General features: G+C 41.6%; 1 protein-coding gene across 5 annotated transcripts in view; it reads right to left on the reverse strand.

The window, feature by feature from the left end:
- Window positions 1-25,572, reverse strand: part of AMBRA1 (autophagy and beclin 1 regulator 1) — a 191,761-nt gene that overhangs the window by 74,019 nt on the left and 92,170 nt on the right. For 4 of the 5 annotated variants that reach the window (XM_048485240.1, XM_048485237.1, XM_048485238.1 and 1 more), the window contains 3 exons: window positions 12,607-12,717; window positions 1,903-2,091; window positions 1,343-1,497 (listed from right to left, as the gene is read on the reverse strand). In XM_048485240.1, coding sequence (XP_048341197.1) covers window positions 1,343-1,497; window positions 1,903-2,091; window positions 12,607-12,717 — 455 coding nt within the window. The remainder of the gene's footprint in view (window positions 1-1,342; window positions 1,498-1,902; window positions 2,092-12,606; window positions 12,718-25,572) is intronic. The other variant, XM_048485239.1, reaches the window with a different exon arrangement.

A 25,572-nucleotide genomic window follows, 5' to 3' on the forward strand; every position in this document is an offset into this window, starting at 1 on the left:
AGGATTCCTTTATAGTGGTGCCAACGGTGGGAATTCTTTACAGTGGCCAAGGATCCCGTTACAACAGCATAGTCACATTCCATTTAATTAGCTGATGAAATCATGAACCTTGTCATCTGTGAGAAATGGGAGTGTTTAGCTTGCAGACAAATCCTACCATTTTATCTCTCTGATCCTCCTTGTCATCTGGATAGCAAGAGGGTCTCCTAATTAATTAATTGATTTCACCAGTCACAGATCTGACTGATCAATGGCTCCCAGGAACTCAGACCCCTAGCCATAAAGGCCTTCACCATGGCTCCCAGATCCACCTTTGGACATAGTGATTTCATGCTATGGGTTAGAAATGCTGTCTGCCCATGCTGACTCTCTGAAAGCGTGACTTTGACTATTTCCAAAGAGCCCTTACTATTTTCCAGGCCAAAGTTTTAAAATTGGCAAAACATATTAAACCCCACAAATGAGATATCAGTTGCAGAACTGTGTTGAAAAAGCGTCTGGACAATTCCCAGTTTAGTCAGTTGGTTTATCTTAAGCAGTCAGGGCAAGAAGCAATCATACTGAGACATGGTTCCCTAAAAATGCTATGCTGACTGACTGAGTTTACTGGCAATGAAAGCAACATTGATTACAAGCAGAGAATCAGAAAGCACACAGAACCTTGGAACAAAAATACTATTTATATAGCACTTTACAATTAACCTTTCATGCTTCTAAAAAACACTAGGAATGTGCTATTTCTTTTTTTATAGAAGGATGATTAGAACTGAGAGAGAGAATGATTTATCCAAGGACATCCTCTAAGCCCATGGCCAAACAGCCCCCTGGTTTAGACTGAACCATCATGACCCCCAGCACAGAACACTATCATAAGAAACATAACACATTCCCTCAAGCATTCACAGGTAGTGACAGGAACAGCCATCAAGTCACATCTGACTTGCAACGACCCCATAGGATTTTCAGGGCAAGAGATGCTCACAGGTGGCTTGCCATCGCCTGCTTCTGTGTAGCAATGATGGAGTTCCTTGGTAGTCTCCCATCCAAATACTAACCAGAATTGACACTGCTTAGCTTCCAAGATCTAATGAGCTCAGGATAGCCTGGGCCATCCAGTTCAAGGGACCCAAACATTTAGCTGATAGCAATATAATTTCAAGTACCATTTTACGCAGATTCAGAACAGTCACTTTATGAAGCCATTAATTCTTCTTATGTATTACCTGTAAAGATTTTACATTGCTGGAGTGAAGCCAAGACATCAGACAATGAAAGCCAGTGCCACAAGATAGTTGAAAAGATGCAGACAAAAGACTAGAGAAGCAGATATACTATAACTCACTCTCATTGAGGTTTCTCCTCCATGCGGCTGCTGAAGCCTGAAGACCTGAGCCACCATGTGTTCTGTGGAAGGGTGAAGCAAGATACGGCGGGAAGCCAATCCTACCATGACATACCTGCCCATTGGGGACAGGCTCACAGAAATGGCGTTGGGGCCTGGGAATGAAATACACAATAGGTTATTGGGGGGGTTTCCCCATTAGGGCACTGCAAACAATTTCTTACATTATGTTTCCCACCTTCCCTGAGTCTGGTAACTCAGGCTATCAGTCTTGTTCAACTAATCCTTGTAAAAAGAACCACCGTGAAAAGATTGCTAAAGAGCTGATTAGAAACCTGAAAGATCCATTCACCATTATTAGTCATGTCAGCCTACAACACCACTATGCTGCTCTACTATTATCTAGGTGAACTTTTCAAAGAGATAGCATACAGTTATCTGGACTCAGCATCATATACCCTTTCATGCAATCTGGGTTCAAAGCCATCAAACATTTCCTTGTAGCTGCAATTCTAAGTGACTGGTAGCGAAGGGTCAGATTTCACTCGATACCATCTTACCAAATCGTTTTGTGTACAGCATCTCTCCCAAGTTGTGTGGTGCAAGAGAATACACTGCCAGTATTCCTTCATCAGGAAAGCCGCGCTGACTGCTAGGAATGAATGCTGCTAGAAGCTGCCCATCTGCAGAAATATCACAACTGGCATCATTGTATATCTTGCAATTCTGCACTAGCACGTTCACAGAGGCTGCAATGAAAGAGAAGGACCAGAAATTAAAGCTGGAATGCAAGAGATAGCAGATATAATTTTTAAAACAGACATACTATACAAAAAGTTTGTCCAAAGTGTTCAGAATTTTGACTGTTTTCCTGGAATATAAATTTATTCAAAATGCAGGTATGTTTTATACATTTATTCAAAATGCAGGTATGTTTTCAAGAAGGTATATCTACATGAAAACATGTAGGTATGTTTTCAAGAACCTGAGGAGCACACATATCCCACCACTGAGGATAACTAAAGCACTTTAGTCTCTGACATATATGTACACAAATGTTCCTATTTCCAAAAATTAAGCAACAACATTAAAAAAAGTCTTTACTGGCTCTCCATTTCACAGGTTGCTGCTGTTGACAAGGCAATGCTGCATGTTTCAAAATAACAGACAATACAGAGCTTAGATTATCACAAATTCTGAAGGGATGCCATCTATAATAACTTGTAGATGTTTGTGGTTAATACTCTTAAAATTAGATAATCTGCAACGCTAGCACAACTAGCAACATCTGATAACTGAACATGATCGCTGATCTGAAAGGCACAGTAAATACAAATGAGTTAGCACATCTCAGTTCTTCAAAGACCAAGCTAGTACCAAGTTCTAGCACTTCAAGGTCCACTTTTCTTCTCTGTATTGACTGCTAAAATGTAAACTGGTGCTCTGGTTATTCCATCTACCCAAACAAATACCTCCACATCACTCCTTCATGGCCTCCCTCCCATCTTTCTTTTTCAGAATGCCTTTTCTAATCTCTTCTCCCTCTCTCCCTATTATGTTTATAATCCTGATGAAATGTAGGGGAAGAACCAAATAATTATATCCAGGCTACAAAAGCATGAAACAATAACAAACAGTGCAATATTTAATACTAAGTGCAATCAACAACCCTTAAACATCTAATACATATCCATACACATATTTTAAAAGGACAATACACAATCCAAATGCAGTTCAAATTGCAACTACTCCTTCAAAGTCCTTATGGAAGAAAAGTATCTTGTAACTTTTATATAATCCACAGTCAAATATTTAGTAGGACAGGTTTCCCCGTGTTCTCCTGCTTCATGGGATAATTTCCACTTCTTCAGCAACGCAGTAAAAGCTTTGCCCACAGCCTATTGGGGATCCCTATCTTGAGACTAATAATTAGCATTTCATTATATTCTAAAATGTATCCCATTCTCTGTTGGGTTGAAAGTGCTCTGTCTTCAGGCTGTACTTGCAAAACTCAAAATCCCCTGGTAGCCCATCCATCCATAGGGCTAAACGTCTCTGGGGTCAAAGCCTGGTGGGAGCTAACATCAGCTCTGCCTCCAGGAATGCCCTTGGAACTTCCCAGCTGTGCTGACCTACAACTGGATTCCAGCACAACTCTAAAATATGCCAGCCAGGAGGGCTAATGTGTCAGTGTGAGCCAGTGGTCGTTCCCCACCCCCCACATCTGGATTGGGCTGTAATAACTATACTTGAGAAGGTTTCACTCTGGAATTATTAACCTAGTCCTACAGGATAAGAAAATGGAGTGAGACAAGACCGACAGAAATAAACTTTGCCTTGCTAGAACCCTGAGAATGACAGTGTATGTGTGAAGTGAGTCACAATATTAGTCCATAATGGATTAGGCAAGCTTTTTGAGCTCTTCAGCAGAAGGGTGGAAACAAGTCAGGGCCATAGACATAAAAGGAGATTTCACAGATATCCTCACCATTATTCTAACTTTCTGATAAAGCTATTCTTAGTATGATCCCCTGCTGCACAGGTATTTTAAAATTTGTAGAATGATCCGCTCACCTCCACAGAAAGGAAGAAATTTATTCCTTCCTATCCTTTCTTACCAACCACCTGTAATCCCTTGTGTTCTTCACTGTGAAGCCTATCCTCTGCCCAACCTTTTACCTGGCCTTTCCATTTTTTGACGCCATACTTCTGATGCTGCTTCCTGTAGCCCTGCTTTTTCTCCCATTGCCTGTTCAGTTCTCATTCCTTCAACTATCCTGGTTCTTTGTAAGTAATCTTTACAATCTAGCATTCTTACTTTCCTCATAACTTTTCTTGCTCTGTTTCAGTTATCTTTAAACCTCCCTATTTAGTTCACCCTATGTTAAACACTCCTTCCTTTGTTCCCGTCTACTGTCTTTAAAAGTTTTTTATCCTTTACTTTTGCCTTGTATCCCAGTTCCCTAGAGATATTAGGGTCCAGAAAATAAAACTTTTCACACCAATTTTTCCTTCCAATTTTTCCATCTGAAAAATTCAACAATTTTGAGATGACTGCAAAAAAGCCTCCTATGAAATATCTTTTTTCTTTTTCAGGCCGTTTCCGCACGGGCGAAATATGACGTCGTGGAAACGGTAAAAGAACCGCCATAGCGAGAGCGTTCGCACACGCAGCGGCGGAGGTGCGCATTCGCGCCGTCGCGGAAACGCTAAACCGGCGCGAAGACGCCGTATTCAGAAAACGCTTTAAACCACTCTTTTTCCCCCTGTGACGCATCGACGCCGCACTCGTGCGAACAGCCGCAAGGGAGCCGTCTTCAAAATGGCGACTGCCAGACGGCCAAGCTGGGTCACCTTTTCCCCCCACACACACACACGTTTGTCCCTGGTGCTTTCCCTGCATGGCCAAGCACCTTTCCCAGACCCATGCACTGGGACTGACAGTAGCTGGGAGGGGAGGCACTGACAGATGGGGGACGGGCAGGACATCAGGGCAGTCACGTTGTCCATCGCACTGCTGCGTGGGCATGACGTCGGGCCTGCACGGCTTCGCAAGTGCGCAGGCGCAACGTCGCGAGACGCCGCTTCCGCAGCGCTTCAGTGCGAACCGTCACATTTCTGCGGGGCTGCGGACGCCCGCAGCTCCGCCTGTCTGTGTGAACGCTTTTTTTCGTATGCGTCGCAATTTGCGACGTCATCGCGTCGCTGCTTTTGGCCGTGCGGAAACGGCCTCAGTGAAAAAACCCCTTGTCTTACAAACCATGTCATTCATTGCAAATGTAGAATGTGAAAAAAGATTTTCTGAATTTTTTCAATGGAAAAATTGGGGGAACCCTATAAAAAGATCCTTAAATGTAGCCCCATATAATCAAATAAATAAATAAATGTTGGCAATAATATGTCTGATGTGTTTAATGACAAAACATTATTAAACAGTGACATGTCTCAACATGTAGCTTAATATCCGAATATGTCTGCAGTGATACCTCTTTTGACTCTCTAAGATATTTCATTTATTATTTGATTTATATGCCAGCCTTGGCAGGCTCAAGACAGTTTAAAGAAAATCCAACTGAATTTTTTCCTATAAAAAATAAAGATATTTATACTTTTAAACTTCCATAAATATGCCAAATAATACAATTTTATAGGCTGACTAAATTATACATATTGCATTTTACAAATATTGCAAATCTCCCTCCCCCCCTCAAAAAAAAACCCCAACAAATTTTTCCCTTCTTCAACATTTCTAAAAATTTTACATCTCTATATAGTTTTTTGGTAAGTCTGTTGTTGTGTCTGTATTTCATTTTTATTTAAACATTTTTTATATTGCCTTTCCATTTGATTATGGTAGCCAGGGTGAAACACACAAGAACATTAAAATGTTTGAACAATTAAAATCAATATTTGACATTATAAAATAATTCAGCGAACATGGACAAACAAACACTACTACAATGAGAAAGGAGGGCCCATAACCATTATTAGAGATATGCCAAACGAAACAAAAAGGTCTTTGCCTGCTGGTAAAAGATGCCAATGAAGGAAGACAGACAAATCTCATTGGGGAAGGAGTTCCAAAGTGTTGGCGCCACAACAGAGAAAGTCATCAGCCAACTGAACTGGGCCTCTGGAGATAACTGGAGTGAACAGGTAAGTTCATATGGGGAAAGGCGGTCCTTAAGTTATGTTGGTCCTAGCTCTATGCTACGGGCTTTAAAGGTCAATATCAGTACTTTTTGTATTGATCCTGGAAGCAAACTGGAAGCTAGTGTAGGTAGAAGAAGACTGGAGAGGTATGGTCCCTAAGATGTGCTCCAATCAACACTCTGGTCATTCCCCCCTTCCCCTGACAGCTTCCTTGTGCCATATGGTTTCTGACCTTACTGTACTTCAGCCTCTTCTCCTCACTCAGGAGAACTTCCTCACTCAGCTTGCCCTACTGGTCCAAACAGCTTCCTTTGTCACAGAGCCAGCATGAGGTTTCAGTCAAAGCTAAACTGACTTCTTACTTCCTACACAGGCTCATATAGGCTGCATGCAAAAACTTTGTTCTCTTTAGGAACTTGTCCCCTTTGCTGTTGCAACCACAACCAAATTCAGAGGTTATTAGATAGCACAACTTCCTGATTATGGTGCTCAAATATCTCTGCAGTCTCTACAAGCCACACACAATTCTAGCTAGCTGCTTACAGAAGTGAAGGATCTACATGGAACATTAAAAGAAGTCTGTATTAAACAGGGTGGGTTCATTTCAGTCACTGTGCAAGTCATGAAAAGCAGCTAAATACAATGGCATACTGGGGGGGGGGGGACATGTGGGAACTCGAGACCCAGGCACCTGTGGCACTTGCCTGGATCACGTGGGAGGTGCATTTGGCCACTCACTGCTCACTCACCTTGCTTGCCCCACTCACTCATTGCTCACCTGCTGCCATTTGCCCACCCCACTCGCTCTCCTGCTGTGGGGTGGGGCACCATTTTACAAGGCCTAGTTAGCCTGCCAGCAAAATAACCATAAGAGCTATGTATCTCCAGTGCACAATGAAAGCACAAATATCCATGTCGCATGGGTTGCATGGGTTGCAACATAATTTTAAACAAGACCATGATTGTACACAAAGTTGCATGTGAAATTTTTTGCCTTACCAGTCTCTCTTGGTTAAATTAGGCCTACAACAAATATTTTTGCAAAGGAAAAGTTGTCTACTGTAAGAAAATTGCAGTGAAACTGTCTTTCCATTACTGGTTTTTGTACTGTTAACTATGCCAATGTAAGGAACACCAGAGAATACTTAAAACACTGGGAGAGATCCAAAACGGTCAACAAGAGACATAGTCTATTTCTTAGGACAACTCTGGAATTAGTGGCATTCGTGACACTGATAGCCCAGAATAATCCAACTTATCAGATTTCAGAAGCTAAGCAGCATCAGCCCTGGTTAATATTAGGAAGGGGGAACACCAAGTAATGCCAGGTTTGCTATGCAGAGGAAGGTAAAGACAAACCACCTATGAACATCTTGTACCTTGAAAACCCTACAGGGATGTCATAAGCTGGCTGTAACTTGATGGCAAAAAAGAAGATACTGATCCACTTTCAGCAATCTGCTTTCTTACTGGCTGTTTATTTTAACACCTATCATTCCATATTAATTTTATTTAAATGAATTATTATCATTATTATCAATCTTCCTAGTGATACATTAACAGAAAAAGCATTTATAAACATTAGCATTAACACAGGAAAGGAGATTTCTGTCTAATAATCAGATAATGATCACATACGGCCATTTATGAATCACTGGCCATTTACACATAACATGGTGAAATAGTTACATAGATCATCAATTATCTTTGATGCTACAATAAACATATTGCATAGTTGAGATGCAATACAAATTACCTCACCATATAAACACCATCTTTTGTGTAATACCATTTGTAGAAATTGAGTAAAAATCCCATGTTGGAAACTGAAACTTCTTCCTGCAAGTCCTGAAAAGCTTGCCAGAATCCACAAGATTTTCATCAGATCTGTCTCATGGAATTCAAAGAGTGTATTCACTCTACTAACTTGTATAGAAACATGCAGCTGATATGGAGAAGGGGATACATGAAAACCTACATGATAGCTTTGGGGAGATATTTTACTGTATTGCTTTAAAATGTTCATATTAACAGACCAATCCAGACTGGTGGGTGAGGGATGAAACAGTGCTTGGCCGTGGCAGAGGGTTTTGCTGGCAGGTTTACCCCGCTAGTAGTGTAAGGGGCACCAATGACAGCAAAGAAGACAGATGCGCTGGCCTTCAAGTGCCGCCTAGCTCTGTAGCAGTCAAACCCAGAAGTGGGCACTACCGAAGAACTATGCTGGCATCCAAGCAGATGTTTGTGCTGGGGGCAGGGGAGCCACCTTTAGTCAGCTTCTACTGGGAATGCTATTCTCTGTGGCTGCAGGCATATACCACCTAAAAGTATGCTGTAAGCTTGTTTAGGCTATGGGTGATTCGATTTTAACATTTCCCTCCTTTCTGCATTGCCCAAAGCTCCTTTGGAAGTGGCCCCCGGCTGCTGCAGCAACCCCCCCCCCCCCCAACTCCCACTCATCTGGACTGGACTGCTCATCTTCGATTATTTAATCTGTCATTAAACAGAACTGGGAGAAAATAATACATTAAGTTGTCTATTTGCAGATTAGCTCTCTGAGCTTGGGAGGAGAATTGGAATAGAAATCCTAGATATACACCTGCATGGCTTGATTTCCCAGGCTGATTTTCCACAAGGGTGATCACAGAACAAGTGCCAGAAGAAACTCAGCAAACAAGGAATTGTATCATACTTTATGCCCACATTCCTGTAAGCATTATACTTTCGTTTACACACTCACTTGTTCATTAGATGAAAGGCAAAAGAACTCAAAAACATCAAAAGCTGCTTGTGTATCGTAGAGTGCCTTCAAGTGGCATTATCTCATTTTAGCTTTGACTTATGACACTCTTGTGCTATAAATGTAAAAAAGCAGTCACATTTGGATCTTGATTCAGTAAAAGTTGCCAGGGAGGATGAGGGAGAGAAAATAACAAAACAGTTAAAAACGATCACATCTTGCTGTAACCAAAATGAAGGCTGGAATGCACCATCCTCCTAGGATGGCTGTTGAATACAAATACATGTCACCTAACTAGAACAATAACTCCACAATTCATGTCAATCATCTAGGAAGCCCAGAGCCTTATTCAAGATAAATTAGAAGTGCTGTTATCCACTCTAGAGTTTCCTGTCAGCATATTAAGTTCTATACATACCCTGCAAATGTAAGCTGTAGGGTACTGATCTATATCTTATGATTTGAAAATGTAAAGCATAGCAGCTGTACACCCCAAGAAAAACTATCTGCAGCTAATCACTCATCCTTCCCTTTTAAAGCCTTAGAACAGGGGTAGGGAACCTGCGGCTCTCCAGATGTTCAGGAACTACAATTCCCATCAGCCTCTGTCAGCATGGCCAATTGGCCATGCTGGTAGGGGCTGATGGGAATTGTAGTTCCTGAACATCTGGAGAGCCGCAGGTTCCCTACCCCTGCCTTAGAACAAGGGGTTTCCAACATTGTGCCTGATGAGCACCATGGTGCCCAGTGACACCTTTCCCAGTCCCTGCCTATTAAGCTGCAGCAACCATGTGTGGTGGGATCTGTCTCCTACGGCAGCTCTTACGTGGCTGGCCCTGCCCTTTGCAGCAGCCATTTTGTGGCTGTACCCACCACAGACTCCAACCACTGGATAAGTTCACATACACTTTGAAGGACATAATAATCCCATTCCAACTCTTGTTCCTTTGCTCATTTTGCAATTTCTCTCCCTCCCATATTTTGAAGGAGTTTCCTTTATACTAAAATCCTCATCCTCATCCATCATTCCTAAATGCAGCTTTCTCGAATTCAGAAAGCATGAATCCAGCAGGAATGATTAACGCTGTGAGTCACGCCAGCTTTTAAGTCTAGCATTTGACTCTTCTGACAGCCTCTCTTACTACATAGCTACTGTGACATGTTAATTTTTCAACAAGATTGCTGACACCAACTCACAAGTGTCCATTAAAGCAAATCTCTATATTGCCTCTCCATACTTGCTACTTTTGGTGCAGTTATGAAATAAAGTCATAGAAACTACTGCTATGCAGGTGGAGGGCGGGCTATAAATATAAGTATAAATAAATACATACTAGGGGATGAATTGAGATGAATCCAGAGAATTCCACAGTTTTATCATCCTTAATTTCACTATTATAGACAGAAGTTGTTAGCGTTGGTTACCAAAGTGGTTAAAGACTTGACTATTCTTTAACTGAAATGATAATCCACTGCACTAAAAACAATGCGTGTAGGCTAGCAGCAAAAGCAAAAACTGTGTGCCCTAGTTCAATGAAACAGTTTCATGTCTGACATTTGATTCTCTGACAACCTGTAGTATCTTAGAGGAATTTCTGAGTGTGACAATGATAAAACATAAAACAAATCTCAAACTTAAATAAAATTAAGGCAAGCAAAAAAACAACTATAAGGCACCAGAAGAATAAAACCTCATCTCTCTGATCCCTAGCCTTGCAAAGGGGACCAAATCTGTAAATTTTTTGTCTACCAGTTTAATGTCTACCTGTCATTCTCATCTTCTGACTTTATGATCACTCTCTGTCTTAGCTTCATTCCATACTGCATATCTAGCCATGAGTCCCCTATTGATCCTAAAAGGAAACCGGCCTAAGGCATCGTGAGACACACAGAGTAGATTGCAGAAATACTTTATTAAAACTGTGAAACTTCAAATTTAGTCATGTATCAATTTGAAATGGTGCCTCAAGAACCAAATTATTTTCCTGTAGCTTGGAACTTATAATTTATAAACAGCTTGCAGAAAGATCAATAACATTTTTAGAAAGCATGTTAAGGCTATTAGAAGCTGCCATAAAATAGCACTCAAATGTCACGGGAAAGCATAAAATGAATCAAAACCAACAGAGAAGAAAACTTTCCTGCTGACCCCAGGGAATGTGTGTGTCTGTGTGGGTTATATAGTATAATGGTGGCAAAAAGCTCACCAGGAGTATGGACTACTATATTGTAGTCATTGCAGCAAAGGTCCTTTTATACAGCATATCATAGAAGATGTTGAAATATTAACTGCCATGAAGAGTTAAGAATAATCTCCCTGAGAAGTAGTAAGATAACATATTAATTAAAAGTCGCCTACCCATTACAGTAAAGGTGGGCTGACTTTTTGTATTAGAGTCCTTATGTGTTTTTAAGATATAGAGCACATACCTGGAATCTCTTAGCAGCTAAGATATAACTAGTTCAGTTTACATGATCCTGAGCATGTATTTATTCTTGGTCACCATCACAAATGTAAGACAGACAAAACACAGACAAGGGAAACAAACATTTACAAAGAAAATTATAAATAACACTTGAAAACAAAAGTTGAACCAAATAAGGGTAGAGTCTGAATTCTGCAAACATTTACACATCCTCCAAAAGCATCCATCCTTTGTTGATTTTTCAAAGGTTTTGAAAGAGAATGAAAAAGCTCACTGAGGGAGAGAATGCATCTCAGGTAGCAGTGCAATTGACATGATGCTCTTAAGTCTGAGGTAGCCTGACCAATTGCATTAGCATGGGTGTGCAGTGCATGTGACAGCAGTTCCCATTTAAAGTAGTATAACACAGATAGTCAACATTTTGATGTGCATCTGGGACAACGTTCATCTGGCCATGGTGTGTGACAGTGAAACCACCAGTTGGTAAGATTAAGAGAATTCCCACTGTAGAATAAGCTCAGTTGCTGTGCCAATACAGCTGCTTCTTGCCATTCTCTTCCTACCCTACTAGTAAAAGAGTAAAACACTGGCTTTGAGTTATCATTGAAGCAAATCTGACTGGCTATTTGGCCCCATGATAACCTCTCCCTCTCTGCTTTGTCCCTAATGTACATGAATCACTAGGGCCGTTTCCGCACGGCGGCGGAAACAGCGAGGTCGGCGCATTGCGCGCCGACCTGAAGACGCTGGGACCGTCCGCATGGACGGTCCTTGAAGCAGCTGGGCAGCCGGCACCGCGGAGCGCCGGCGCCCAGCCGACCAACCTGTCCCAGGCGGGCGCCAGTGCGTCGCCGAGGTTCCTGAGGATGCTTCATGGCCCGCGCCGCCTGAAGCGAAGGGCCAGGGAGCCAGGTCCCCAGGCCCGCGAGCACCGGAGGCCCGGGGAGAAGGTGAGTGCCGGGTGGGGGAGGCGGCATGAAGCCGCTGCCGTTCGCTCGGCAGTGGCTTCATGCCGGCATTTCCCCAAAAAGAGCGCTGGGAAGCGCTCTGGGGAAACGCCGCCTTCAGGCCGGCCGGGCAGCGCAAGGGCGGCGCGGCTGCGTTGCAGCTGCGCCCCCCGTGCGAATGGCGGCCGGGAGACGGTGTTTTTACCGTCTCCAGGCCGCCATGAATTGCCCGTGCAGAAACGGCCTAGGAAAGAAGAAAGATCAGTGCCCCAGCTCCTCCAATGGTAGTAAAGCAAAAGCAGAGACTGAAAAACAACAACTACAGTACAAAAATGGCCTTTAGGAGAGGGTCACCCTTTATCTCAGAATCTGAGAACATCACATTAGAAATTTAAAGACTGAGACCCAAATGCACAGCAGCCTCCTTTACTCCGCCTCTTCTGCATAACAAGTTGCATCTGAAATTTGGGTGAGGTACTAGTTCCCTTTATAGCTTACCATTGCTTATTTCAGGTAAGTCAAATTTCGTGAAATCCCACCACTGAAGCCGATAGGTGGTATTGGCAATATTGCTGGCTACCGCAGACTGTCCATCTCCAATCACAGCTCCTAGAAGAGAGGGGGGGGGGGAAAGGGGGGGGCTGAGATCAGTTGAAGCTGAAGAATCAATTTAGTCATCACATATATTCTCCAGGAGATGAAACACAGATGTCTTCCAAGTCTAATCATGGAAATTTCTTGGCTGTTTGCAAAATTAGAAAGGCAAATCATAGAATGCATTGAGGCCAAAACAGAAGAACAGACATTGTTGAATACAGACATACCCTATCAAAGGGTCAAAAAAGGTTTTGAATAAAAGGGGTAACTAGCAAGAAATCATACATACAGGAATAGTGAGCACACTAATGTAAAATAGTGTAAGCATTAATTGTACTGCATAACATTGTGCTAAATCCAGGGAAAGACAGTTAATGTAGTATTTAACGGCAGAAAACAGCTGTGAAATCTATGCCAGTATGTTTTAAGCCTCATGAGGTCCCTAAATTTTGACTGAAAGACCGAAATCATCTAACTGCTTTGCTTTCTGAAGAAGGGTTTGAAGTATCTAGTTCTGCCACCATTAGCAGACAGGATATGAAACAACTAAAGGACATGGATTTGTATGATATAGAAACTCTAATGATTCCCATTATGGAGAAGATGAAGTTCTTGTCTTTCTGAACTTCACAGATAAAAGCTAAGAAGGCAAGTTACCCCAGCAGCCTAAAAACCTGATTTAAGATTCTCCGGCTACAAAGAATATGTAATACAAATCTCTACCAACCAAGACCACAAATTATAAATAGCATTACAATCACATTGCCAATGAATTACAGTATGAAAAGGACACATTTGATAGCAAGGGAGGACTGCTCTATCATCCCGGTCCTTTCTCCATTTTTAATGCCCCCATGCCCCCCCCCCCCACCCCAATACCAGCATCTCCCAGCCCTCCATCTCCCATCTATCCCCTTGTGGCCAATCTCAAAGAACTCTGTGGTTTCTTTTTGTAATGTTTGCACATTCAGAGATGTCGCTGGTACTTTGCTATTTTAAACCCACATTTTGTATTCTTCTGCAAACATTGGAGGTTTCTCAGCTTTGCAGAACTATCTGCCATAGCCCTGGGTGATGCCACTGTGCAGATCATTTGACTTACCCACGGTGACCGTGCATTAGATATACAAATGTGTATGTTACGAATCCTGTAGCCAACAATAAGAGAACTCTAGATAGAACACTTTCCTTACCAAGCAATTGGTAGCAATTGTAGGCATAGTTTCAGCACATAGATGAAGGAACACAGAAGTTATAAAATGCATGCATGAACCTCCTTTGAATAATTTGATAAATCTGGCATTTTATCTATTTTACTACTGATTTCAGATAATCAGCTGATTTTGTTAATTCTTTATCATAGAATCTGTTAATTCTGTATCAGGGGAAGAGTTTTCTTTGGGGGAGCACTGAAAAGAACTCCTCTGATTTTTTTTCTATTGAAATGAACAGAATGTTAACATAAAAATACCTGAGGACTTTCTTCCCAATTTTTCCACTGGAAACATTGGGAGGGGAAGAGTCCTCAGATTATTGGGAAAAAATCCCACTGGGAAAATATGGAGATGGACTGAAAAGACTTCCAATGTAATAGATATTTTTTGGAATGAATGAAATGTGCTAAAATAGTCCAGAGTAAATTATTTTGCAACTAGCGTTTCAGTACTGAGTATATTTGTAATTTTACTTGTAAAAACATAGGCATTTATACTTTTAAATTCCATAATATGTCAATTTTTACAAATTTATATATTCAGTTATACATGATGCATTTTCTGTTAAAGCAACAAAGCTGTTTTAGGAAAGTAACTATTTCAATTTTTCTGAACATGTCTTGGGGGGTTCCCCTTGGCTTCAATTTTTTTAGAAATTTTATATCTCTGGTAGTGAGAATAAAGAGGACACCGAGAACCCATGTGCACTGCCCCAAGTTCCTTGGAGAAAGAGTGGGATAAAACCGTGAGAGACAGAGCAAGCATGCAACTTGCTACGTAGATGCTTTGCTTGAGAAGATGAGGTTCAAAAACTAAACAGTGAATCCAGATGTGACAGAGATGATGATGGCAGGCAAAAGGGAATGGTGCAATAGAAGGGGTAGAAATCTACCTGCCTTGTCAGCCTAGGAATCTAGAGTGCTTACGAAGCTCATTTTGCTCCAGGAGAGACAAGTGTTGATGGTAGTCAGGAGCGCATGTTAGAAAATACATTTGCTACAGAGACTGTGTTTCTTTCTAAAGAAGAGAGATCTTGCCACACTGATCCATGCTTTTCTACAATAGACTGATGTAACCCACTTTTTATGATTCTCCCCCATTAAAGATGGCTCAAAGCTTTCAGTTAGTGCAGAACATTGCTAACCACCTCCGGTCACAGGGAGGCAGAAAATATTCAAACTTATTATGCAGTGACTGCATTGGATTCTAAAAATCTTTTGAACCAAATCCAAAGTGTTAGCACATATTTTTAAAATCCTTCATGGGCTGTGTTGAGATTGCCTTTCTCCAGCCACTGCTCACATTTTCTACTGGGCATCCTCTTTCTGTGCACTCAAACCATTTGAGGTGAGCACATCTGGCTTTTACTATCCCAAGACTTTGGAAGATCCTCAACTTCTGAAGCTGCACTCATTTCTCCATGACCGAGGACAGACAGTTGCAATTGGTAAGAGAACTTCCATGGAACTATGAACTGGTGTGAGGGGTCCTGCATGGACAATTCTCTTGCCATTATTATTTAACAACAATATGCACCCTTTAGCCAGGTTGATCTGAAGGTTCAGACTGAGTTGTCACCACTATGCTGATGTCACCCAGTTAAATCTGATGATGGATTGTAAATGTAACGAACTAGAAAAGTCCAGGCAAAAGTAACTTCTCACAAGTTCTTTATTGTACTGACAGTCATTGTCAAGACAAGCAATGCAAGTTCTAAAAGCTCCAGAACTCAGATAGCAGTTTAATACAGTAGCAAAACCCTTTTCCCACCTCATGAACTAAAACAAAGAATAGTTTCACACAGTCAAGCAGAGATAACACCAAGCCGGAATCTCCCAACCCAGGCACAGAGCCAGGCAGGAAAGAGCCAAGGTCACAGCACACACTAACATCATCCTGACAGTAATCTGGATGCGGCTACAGTTGCTTTGGGCAATTGTCTGGAGGCCATGATGGAATGTATGAAAGTGAGCCAGCTGAAATTAAATCCAGGAGAGACAGAGCACCTGTGGCAGAGTTGGAAGGGGCAGGTAAGTCAGCCTACCATCCCTTGACAGTATACAGTTAGTGGCTGCATCATCTATCAAGAGTTTAGGTGCGCACCTGGATACCTCATACAGCATTTTACCACCTTCAGCTAGTGAGACAGCTGGCACCCTATCCGTCACAAGCTGACTCAGCCACAGTGATCCATGCAACGGTCACCTCTAGGCTGGATTACTGAACCTCACTTTACACAGGGCTACCTTTGGGCTTGCTTCAGAAACTCCAGTTGGTCCAGAATGAAGCAGCAAGGGTCCTAACTGGAACCTCGCAATGGACACACATTCAATCTGTGCTCCGCCAGCTGCACTGGCTCCAGATGGAGTACTGGATTAGGTTCAGGGTTTTAGTACTGATGTACAAAGCCCTAAATGGTCTGGGACCAACATACCTACAAGACCGTTTCTCCCATTATGTTCCCCGCCAGAAGCTCTGTTTATCAATATGGTCCTTGGCCTGAGGGAAGTCCGGCAGGCCTCAACCAGGGCCAGGACTTTTTTGGTCCTGGCTTTGGCCTGGTGAAATGCTCTTTCTGCTGAGACCAGGGCTCTGCAGAATCTAATAAAGTTTTGCAGGTCCTGTAAGATAGAGCTGTTCCACATGGCATATGGTTGAGGCAGCAACGGTTACCATCTCTGGCCTCTCCTCCATCAGGTGATAATTTCTTTTTCCATCCTCCCCGCCCCCCTTTTAAGATCTTTTTGAGCTCACTGGAAAAGGGATGTTTTCACCATCTTAGTTATTGGGAATTCTAGATTTTAAACTGAATTTACTGTTTTATAGTTTATACACTGGATTGTATTGCATGTTGTTTTTATGAATTGTTGTGAATGGACCCGAGCCCAAAAGGGGAGGGACGGTATAGAAATTTAATAAACAAACAAATAACTGTTTATGAGCATTATTCTAAGCAGTTATTGCTTTATAGTTTGGTTGAAACTGCCTCAAGCCTTTCATAAGAAGCATATAAATTGTTCATATTTTTCCTCTCCTTAAATGCATTTGTGCATCTAATTTTCCCTTTGAAACTTAATCTGCTTTGATTGGCTTTCAGTTTCAGTAAAGATATCAGCTTATCTAATATTCAATTGAGGATTATGGAGAATACTTTGCTCCAGTGTTTCCCAGTACCTGACATAATTGCCCTCTGTGAGCCCTTGGATACTAAGCATATAGCTAAAATAATTTTGGAAAAAGTAAACTTGTTTGGAGGCCACTATGGAGTGGGTAAAAGAGAGCTGATTGAAACTAAATCCAGGGAAGACAGCAGTCCTGTGGCTGGGAGAGGGAGGCACACGACAGGGTTGCCAATTACCTACTCTAGATGATATGAAGTTGAATGTGGTACAAACCATACAGAGTTTAGCTGGACTCCTTGATGTCTCATTATCAATGGAGGCTAAAGTGACACATGTGGCTCGCCTGACGCAGTTAATCTTTACTGATGCAGTTAAGATTAGGCATGTTTCTATGTGATGCATTTTGCCTCTGACTTGGTACTTTCTGTTTATATCCTATTATAGTTTACTAATATTTGTAACCTTGAGTATAGTGTTTTGTTCTGTTGGATTTGCCTGGCGTTTTACCATCCATGTCAGGGGAGACAAATGGCATATTATCTATCTCAGGCTGCCCTAGACAGAGTGATCCATGCAATGGTCACCTCTAGGTTAGACTACTGTAACTCCCTCTACACAGGACTATCCTTGGGCGTGCACTGACTCTAGGTGAAGAACTGGATCAGGTTCAAGGTCTTGGTAATGACCTTTAAAACCCTAAACAGTCTTGAGACCTTCAAAACCCTAAACGGTCTGAGGCCCATGTACTTACAGGACTGCCTGTCCCAGTACATCCCTCAAAGATCATTATGATCAGCAAATGAAAATCTGCTGGTGATTCCAGCCTAAGAGAGGTCTGGCTGGACTCAACCAGAGCTGGGGCTATTTCGGTCCTGGTGGAATGCTCTGTCTGAGGAGACCAGGGCCTTGTGAGTTCTACTGCAATTCCACAGGGCCTGTTCTTACAGAGCTGTTCTGTTAGGCATATGGTTGAGGCAGCTGTGGTGTTCCATCATACAGACCCTCCCAATCCCCCTTCCCTACCCATTCCTCCATTGTCCCTTCCCATTGCTTATCTGTTTTACCGTTCCTTTCCCTACTCTCTCTTTCCCTCCCCTCTCCTTCTTTTCCTTTTTCCTCCTTGTTAGTTGAATTAACCCCCATCACTAGGATAAAGTGTTGTATGTTTTAAGTAGATGGGTATTTACTCTGAAACAAATACGAGATATATCCTAACCAGCAATTTAAAGATAAATTTATATTTTATTTATTTTTGTTGTCACATTATGGTGTTTGCATGTTGTATGCTAAGAAGGTTGGAAACTACCCTGAGCCCAGAAGAGGAAGGGCAGTGTATAAATTGCATAAAGAAATAGCTGTTTTCAATAATGATGTTCTCTAAAGGAGGCTCAGAAGACAATTGCAGCAACAATACTGAAGAAAGACATTCAATGTAAGTCTGGCTGAGAGAGATGCCAGACAGTCCAATTGTTTTGGAAGATGATTCAAGCTTGTTATGCACTGGTAGGCACACCAGCACATAAGGTGAACAGGCCTAGCTGTCTATGTTTTTCTTGATTCTTTTCTTCCTTTCTACTTATCAAAACCTCCAAGGAAGTTTGGCACTATGAACTAAAAGCCAGAAAGAACTGTAATGCAGGAGAAAAAGTAAGAGAAAAGGAGAGGTGGTGAATCAAAGAGACGGAACTTAAAAATGTAGCTCTTAGCCCCTTCACATGATTATCAGGCCCACTCCAGATATCCATCTATAGTTCCACAAGAACGGCAGGAACAGAGATCAGAGTGCTTCATATTGGATGCTCTGAAACAGCAGGCCTCCACAACTATCACCACTAGATGATGTTTAATATAAGGTTGTGCACAGAGCACAAACATGACAGACAATCTGATAAGCGATATTTCTTCTTCCTCTCAAGTCTTAACACACGCGGACTTAAAACATTAATTCCATTGATATGTGCTAAGTGCAACTCCTTACAGCAATCAGCAGGAAAAGTCCAGCACCAATGAAGGTGATGAGGAGGCTTTGCTAGAATAACTTCTGCCCCCAACTGTAGTCTTCACTCTTGCTATCTCAGAGCAAGAAAAAACAAAAAGGCATCCAAAAGACCAATGCAGGAAATTAATGACAGAATAGGAAGTAACTGCTTGGGCATCTTTAATCCTCAATCTACACCATCCCACTTAGAGTGTCAGACTAGGATTTGGGAGACCCAGTTTTAAGTCACCACTCTGCCATGGAACCTTGAGACAGTCATGGTCTATAATGTTGGCCTCCCAGGGTTGTTGCAAGTATGGAGGAGAGAAGAAAATGTAAGCTGCTTTGTTTCCCAGTGGGGAGATATGGAAGACACACAGACTGACAGATCTGTACACAAGCAAGTGGAGTAAAGGTCACTCTCTCTCAGAAGAAGCTTCCCTAACGAAATATATGGGGAAAATAATGCCTAGTATATAGTTTATCCTGACTTGCATAGCTTAAGCTTGCCTGATCTTGTCAGATCTCAGAAGCTAAGCAGGGTTGGCCCTGGCAAGTATTTGGATAGGAGAACATCAAGCAAATCCAGGGTTGCTTTGCAAAGGCAAACCTCTGAACTTCTCTTGCCTTGGAAACCCTACCAGATCACTATATGCCAGCTGTAATTGATTGGGGGGGGGGGGGGACAAAATAAAACAAAGATTGTCCTACAGGGCAAGAAAGAGGGTCTTCTCTGTTGTGGCACACTTTGTAGAACACAATCCCAAATAAAAATTCATATGTCAAGTTCCTTAACCAATTCCCAATCAGCAATTAAGAATTTTTACAGGTCGAGAGGAAATTTACTGGAAAAATAGAACTGAAAGATGTCGCTGTATTTCTTTAATGTTAGATTTTCTAGCTGTGCTGTTAAAAATTTTTTCCATTTAATTTCATTACTTTATTAAAACACTTAATACAATCAATATTATATGCCACTGAGTATTTTGGTGGTTTCTATGAAAAAAGGGGACGGGGAAGACAAGGATATCTGAAAGCACAAAGACATGTTTCTTCCTTGAATAATGACGATAGGAAGCTTGTAGATGCAGCCAGCGGTATACAATGAATGAACAAGGCAAAACTATTTTGGAAGTTGCATTATTTTAAAGTCAACAACACGATTTGGGAAGCAGGTGCCAGTTGAACTTTATCTCATAACTCCGTGATTCTCCTCCCTTCTCAAGCTCAGTATCTGAACCTGATAGGTGATAGCTTTAAATCTTCAAATTACTACCCATTCCTACCAAGCTCTGGCTTTGCCACAATTATTATGCAGATCATGCTAACATATTTGCTATCTTTTAGATGAGTGAAATCAGGCTTGAGTCTAAAGAACAAGTCCCAGGAGAACCTCTGCTGTTAGCAGAGAGCTCTTAAAGCCCATCCTATGTACCTCACTTTCCCAGTCATTGGACCCACAGTGAAAACAACACCCCTACAGTTTAAATTCCGCAATATACACTTATTCTGTTAGGAAGATTCACCTAAGCCGGAAAAAGCAATTCTCAAAGCTGTTTTTAGCTGCATACCCATGTTATATTTTGTTTCGTGGGCATGCCATTACTCACACCAAAGCGACATCTGTAAAGGAGGCAATGACAAAGGAACAATTGAGGATTTTGGACAGTTTTTGTTAGTGTGTGCATAAAACAGCTATGAAAGCATCACAATTATTTGAGGACACTGTCTGATCAAAACTATAACTGGACTCAGTTTTTATGCTCCTCCCTATTTGCTCTTTTGACTGCTACTGCACCACTTTGCTGCTATAGGGAGAAAACAAGGAAAAATAGGGGCTTCATCTCATTTACTTGCTTCAGATCTGCTGTCTTGCTGACACCAGCTACTGGTCAGCCAGTAAGAGACATTAAAGTCTGACAGAAAGATCAAATTTATCTTGGGTTATTTTTAGATTGAGAGTTGCGGAATAAATGGGTATGGGTTATAATACAGTAGGTGTGAGCCAGCTCACTGCAGGAGTGTTTATTCTGTAATTTATATACATTGATTGAAAAACTGCTGACACTTATACTAATTAGGTAATTGAGAAGTATAATTATTAAACTACATCCAGTTACATTTTGCAAAATGTCATTCAGTTTTATACCATGATTTTCTATGGCAAGGTTTCTATTACAGTATCAAGCTCAAAAGCACAGTGCAAAAACTTGAACTTGACAATAGAAGAGGGGAAAAGCAGGGTATCATATCATACTATCAGAAAATATTTTTTTAAATATATATAATGTTCAAACACAACTTGAACCTTACACTTATTAATACAGATAAAATTATAATTTAAAAAGATAATTTATGTATTGTATCATTATTGTAAAATTGAGTTTTTGAATGTATTTCAAAGTGGTACATTAAAAAATTTAAATTTACAACTCACAAATAGAAAATTAATCAAAGAACAGCAAAGCAGATATTTTTAATGTGGCAGTTACAAAAGGCATATAGAAAAAAGCAACAACTTGTCTGGACAAAGAGAACAGAGAGAAACCACACATGCTTCTTGTGGGAGAACAATCAGGCTTCTCGCATATAGGTCACCCTAGACTCCACATGAACTCTAGATCTTTTCATAAATATGTCACCCCAAAAAAAGGGAGCCATCTTACATTTGCATACAAGTTACAGCTATGTCCAATAATAAATTTTGTGTGTATCACACTCTTAAGGGAGTTGTATTACATTCCTCTGATGGTTCTCTCAAGTAGAGCCAAATTAAAGTTTAAAATAGCATCTGGAACTGGCCAGGAAAAAAGCTAGCATCCAATGGAGTGGTCTCAAAATAGACAACAAAAGGCCAGCTCAAGACCGTTAACAAAGCAAGCCATTCTGTACTGTTACCGCTGTTTCTCGGGTAACAATAAGTGATTTCAGCTCAGCAACGTAATGAGGCGCAGGAAGCCGGCGTTCTTCAAAGCAGCCAGCAAAGGATTTTATTTGGAGGTGATGGTCACAGCTCGGGCAGGAGAATCGCGCCTTGCAAACAAGCGCAAGAACTTTTATTCACACCCATCAAAGGGGGCAAGGGGGCAGGTAGAAAGGGGAGGTAAGGGGGCAAGTCCCTTACCAAACACCAATAAGAAAACAACAATACAAAAGGAAGATACAATTACAACTTCTGTGAATGGGATTACAAAATCCCACTGTCAAACATCTTCCCGCGAGATCTCGCAATGGTGCTGAAGGGAGAGCAGACAAAGTCCATTCAGAAAATCTAGGTGGGCTCGCTACCGCACCCAGCTATCTACTTTATTAGATGGCTGTTTCCTTCAGTTATGTCCTGAGGCTCCCGCGCCTCATCCCTGTAACAAAGGAGTGTTCAAATTGTCCAATGGTGGTCCCTGCATGTCTTCCAACGGCTGGGACCTCTGGGTACTGCCAGCAGAGTTTAATGTGCAAATCCAAAGGGGGTCTTTGTCCTTGCTAAGGAGTTGGCTGGGTGTTGGTCTAAGCTGCCTTCCAGGGCTGACTTCCTTGTCCCTTAATATCAGCTTCTATAGGCTACTGCTTTTACTAATAGCACAAATATCAAAATAACTTTTCTTAAACTTAAACATTAGGGAAAACAATACAATACAAGTACTTAAGAACCTCCTAACTTAACAATAACAAAACCTTAAGCTAACTGGGGAACCTAGTCCACCTAAAATCCTAAACAGCGGGCAAATCATAAATTCAACTCTAAAGGGGCTTTCATTACACCTTACAAGGGCAGAGGCAAGAGGGAAGCCATATAACATTGGCACAATTACATGTTAACGTCCTTTGCAAGTCTTATGGAGGCTTCTGAACCACACAAGTCTCTGCATCCTGACATGGAGCCAGTGTAGTCAGGTAACTTGACTCAGGAAAATATTTTAGCTATTTTCCTGGGTGGTAACAGTACCATCTTCAATGACAGCTCCACCCAGCTCCAATCTAATCAGGAAGTCATCTAGCATGAATGACAGCAGTCAGATCTCTACCTTTCAAAAGCCAGCATAGTCAGCCTATCAGCTGAAGCTGATAAAAGGCAGCCCCTGCCACAGCCGCCACCTGTAATGTCATATCTGCCACAGTTGCTACCTGCAATGCCAGTACCCATAAACTTTGGACCTTATCCTTACAGCAATGTCTAACTCTGTTCAAAGAAGATATTTCCTCCGACAAACTAACTTTAATAATTTCCCATTGTCAGGGGGTTTTTTTACAAAAAGAAAGTAAGCCAGGATACAAGGCTTCCAAAACCACACTGCTTAAAGGTTCGGACATCCTGTTCTTTTGGGAGCCACTCCAGTAATCACTCATACTATTTGGAGGACATCTGGGGCTTCCGTTGGCAAACACAAAGGTGATGAAAGCTGTTACTCAATGGGCCTGATGCTTGACACAGCTGTGGAAAAGACATCCCAACCTTTCTCCATAGATGATTTAGATTTCAAAATGCTGAAGCAGAAGCTGCAGGGCAATTGAAATGCAGTGAACGTGGCTTTGATTGGCAACTTTTCTGCGTCTGTCTATCACTGGATAATAAACACTGGGTGATGACAGAAATGAAGATAAATTCTTCCTCCAGCACCCTCTTCTTCAACCACCCCCAGTCAGCACATGATGGAAGAGTCGGGGGGAGGGAGTCATTTAAACAACCCCCTCCCTTAAGATTATTTTTCTTCTTATAAGATGCCTTCATGTAACATATCCATACATCACTGCTCTGTTAGAAGACTGAGTTTTAGGACATATGAAACAATCTACACAGCTAGGGCTGAATCATATGGTCTGAACTTTGGACCAGAACATGTGTCCATGGACGTTTGTGTGATTCTAAAAGAGCAAAGAGTTTCAGTTGTTTCATGACAAGGATCTTCCAACTTGCTCTGTTATCTTCCCAAAAAAAAAAGATACTATTATTTACTTTTCCCAGTTCTAATGCTTTTTATTTTACACTTGGGATAGAAACAAAAATATGCTACCTTTCAGGTCAACATAAGAACACACGAACATAAGAACAAGCCTTGAATGGTCTGAGGCCCTCCTATCTATGGGACCACATCTTCCAATACCACCCCCAGAGGGTGTTGCGCTCTTCCAGAAATAACCGCTTGTAGGTTCCCAGTCCAAAGGATATCCAGGTGACCTTAAGCAGGGTCAGGGCATTTTCAGCCCTGGCCCCAGCCTGGTGGAACTCTCTGCCACCTGAGATCAGGGCCCTGCAAGATGTGCCACAGAGTCTGTAAGGCAGTGATGTTCCGCCAGGCCTATGGTTGAGGCAGCTACAGTACTACCATCTTGACTGGCCTTCCCTTCTTTCCGTTTCTCCTTCCCTTCTCCTCCCCCCCCCCGTGCCCTGCCCCCCACCTTCCCTTTTAACTGAATAGATTCAGGTTTTGGGAGTGAGAGGTTTGTATTCCTAGCTTGGTAACTTTATAACCATATTTTGTCTTCCATGCTTCTACATTTGTACAGCTTGCCAGGGAATCAAATGTTACATTTGAACTTTTCTGATGAGAACAGGTTCCCAAAGGTAGTTATTCTATTTCTAGAAATTCTGCAGCACAGACTCTTATTTAAATAATGATGATCTTTCTCTGTCTCAATTTGGCAGTGATTTGTTATGGGATACACTGAATGCAGCTGATTAATTTGATTTGCAAGACTTTTATTTCATGAGCAAACTGCAGACGATTCGGCATTTCTCCAGTACATTTGGAGACTGATACATTGTTTCTTTGTTTTATCAGCATTTCATTCCATTAATTGTTAGCTCATTATACAGGCTATGCCTTCTGTGTTAACTGCATTTGGTGCTGTGTCCTGGTTTCTCCCTTCCCTCACTCAGGACTTTTCTTACTATGATGGGAATAAACAACTGCTATTGGATCATGGGGTCTGGGGCTCCCCTCTTCCTGACACAAATGGCTTAACATTATTCACTGACCATACTTTTTGGCTATCACCACCTGCCGCTACAAATGCCCATGCTCTCCATTTCTTTCCTAGTTGTTGGATGTATGGCTTGAATTTGAAGTACTGCCCAAATCCATGCTGCCATACATCTTAACTCTACAATGACAAATCTTCATATTTTTCTGTGTGTTTGAGATCTACCTTTCACCACCCATTTAGTTAGCTTAGGTTTGTCTCTTCTGTAGACTTGAAAGATATCATCTGAGGGACATTTGTAAATATGCAAAAGTGCCCAAGATGCCACTGTTGCAGTTGTAATAGTTATGATACTTTGGACACTGAGAACTACTTCAACAAATACAGATTTTTCTGAACATGAAATATTCATATACTTAGACAGACCACTCGTTTATCAAGTCCTTTACACACTCTCACACAGTCCTTTAACTGAAGATGTTGGAGATCAAACTTGGGACTTTCTGAATACAAACCACATATGGTACCACTGAGTCACAGCCTGTCCCAAAGAAGGAACAAACTGCACATTCATGACACCTGCAAGAATATTCATCTTGCAAATGCACAGAATGAAAGTTGCATACATAGGCTG

This window comes from Sphaerodactylus townsendi, linkage group LG02, assembly GCF_021028975.2.
Source record: "Sphaerodactylus townsendi isolate TG3544 linkage group LG02, MPM_Stown_v2.3, whole genome shotgun sequence".
In the NCBI taxonomy this organism is placed as follows: domain Eukaryota; kingdom Metazoa; phylum Chordata; class Lepidosauria; order Squamata; family Sphaerodactylidae; genus Sphaerodactylus; species Sphaerodactylus townsendi.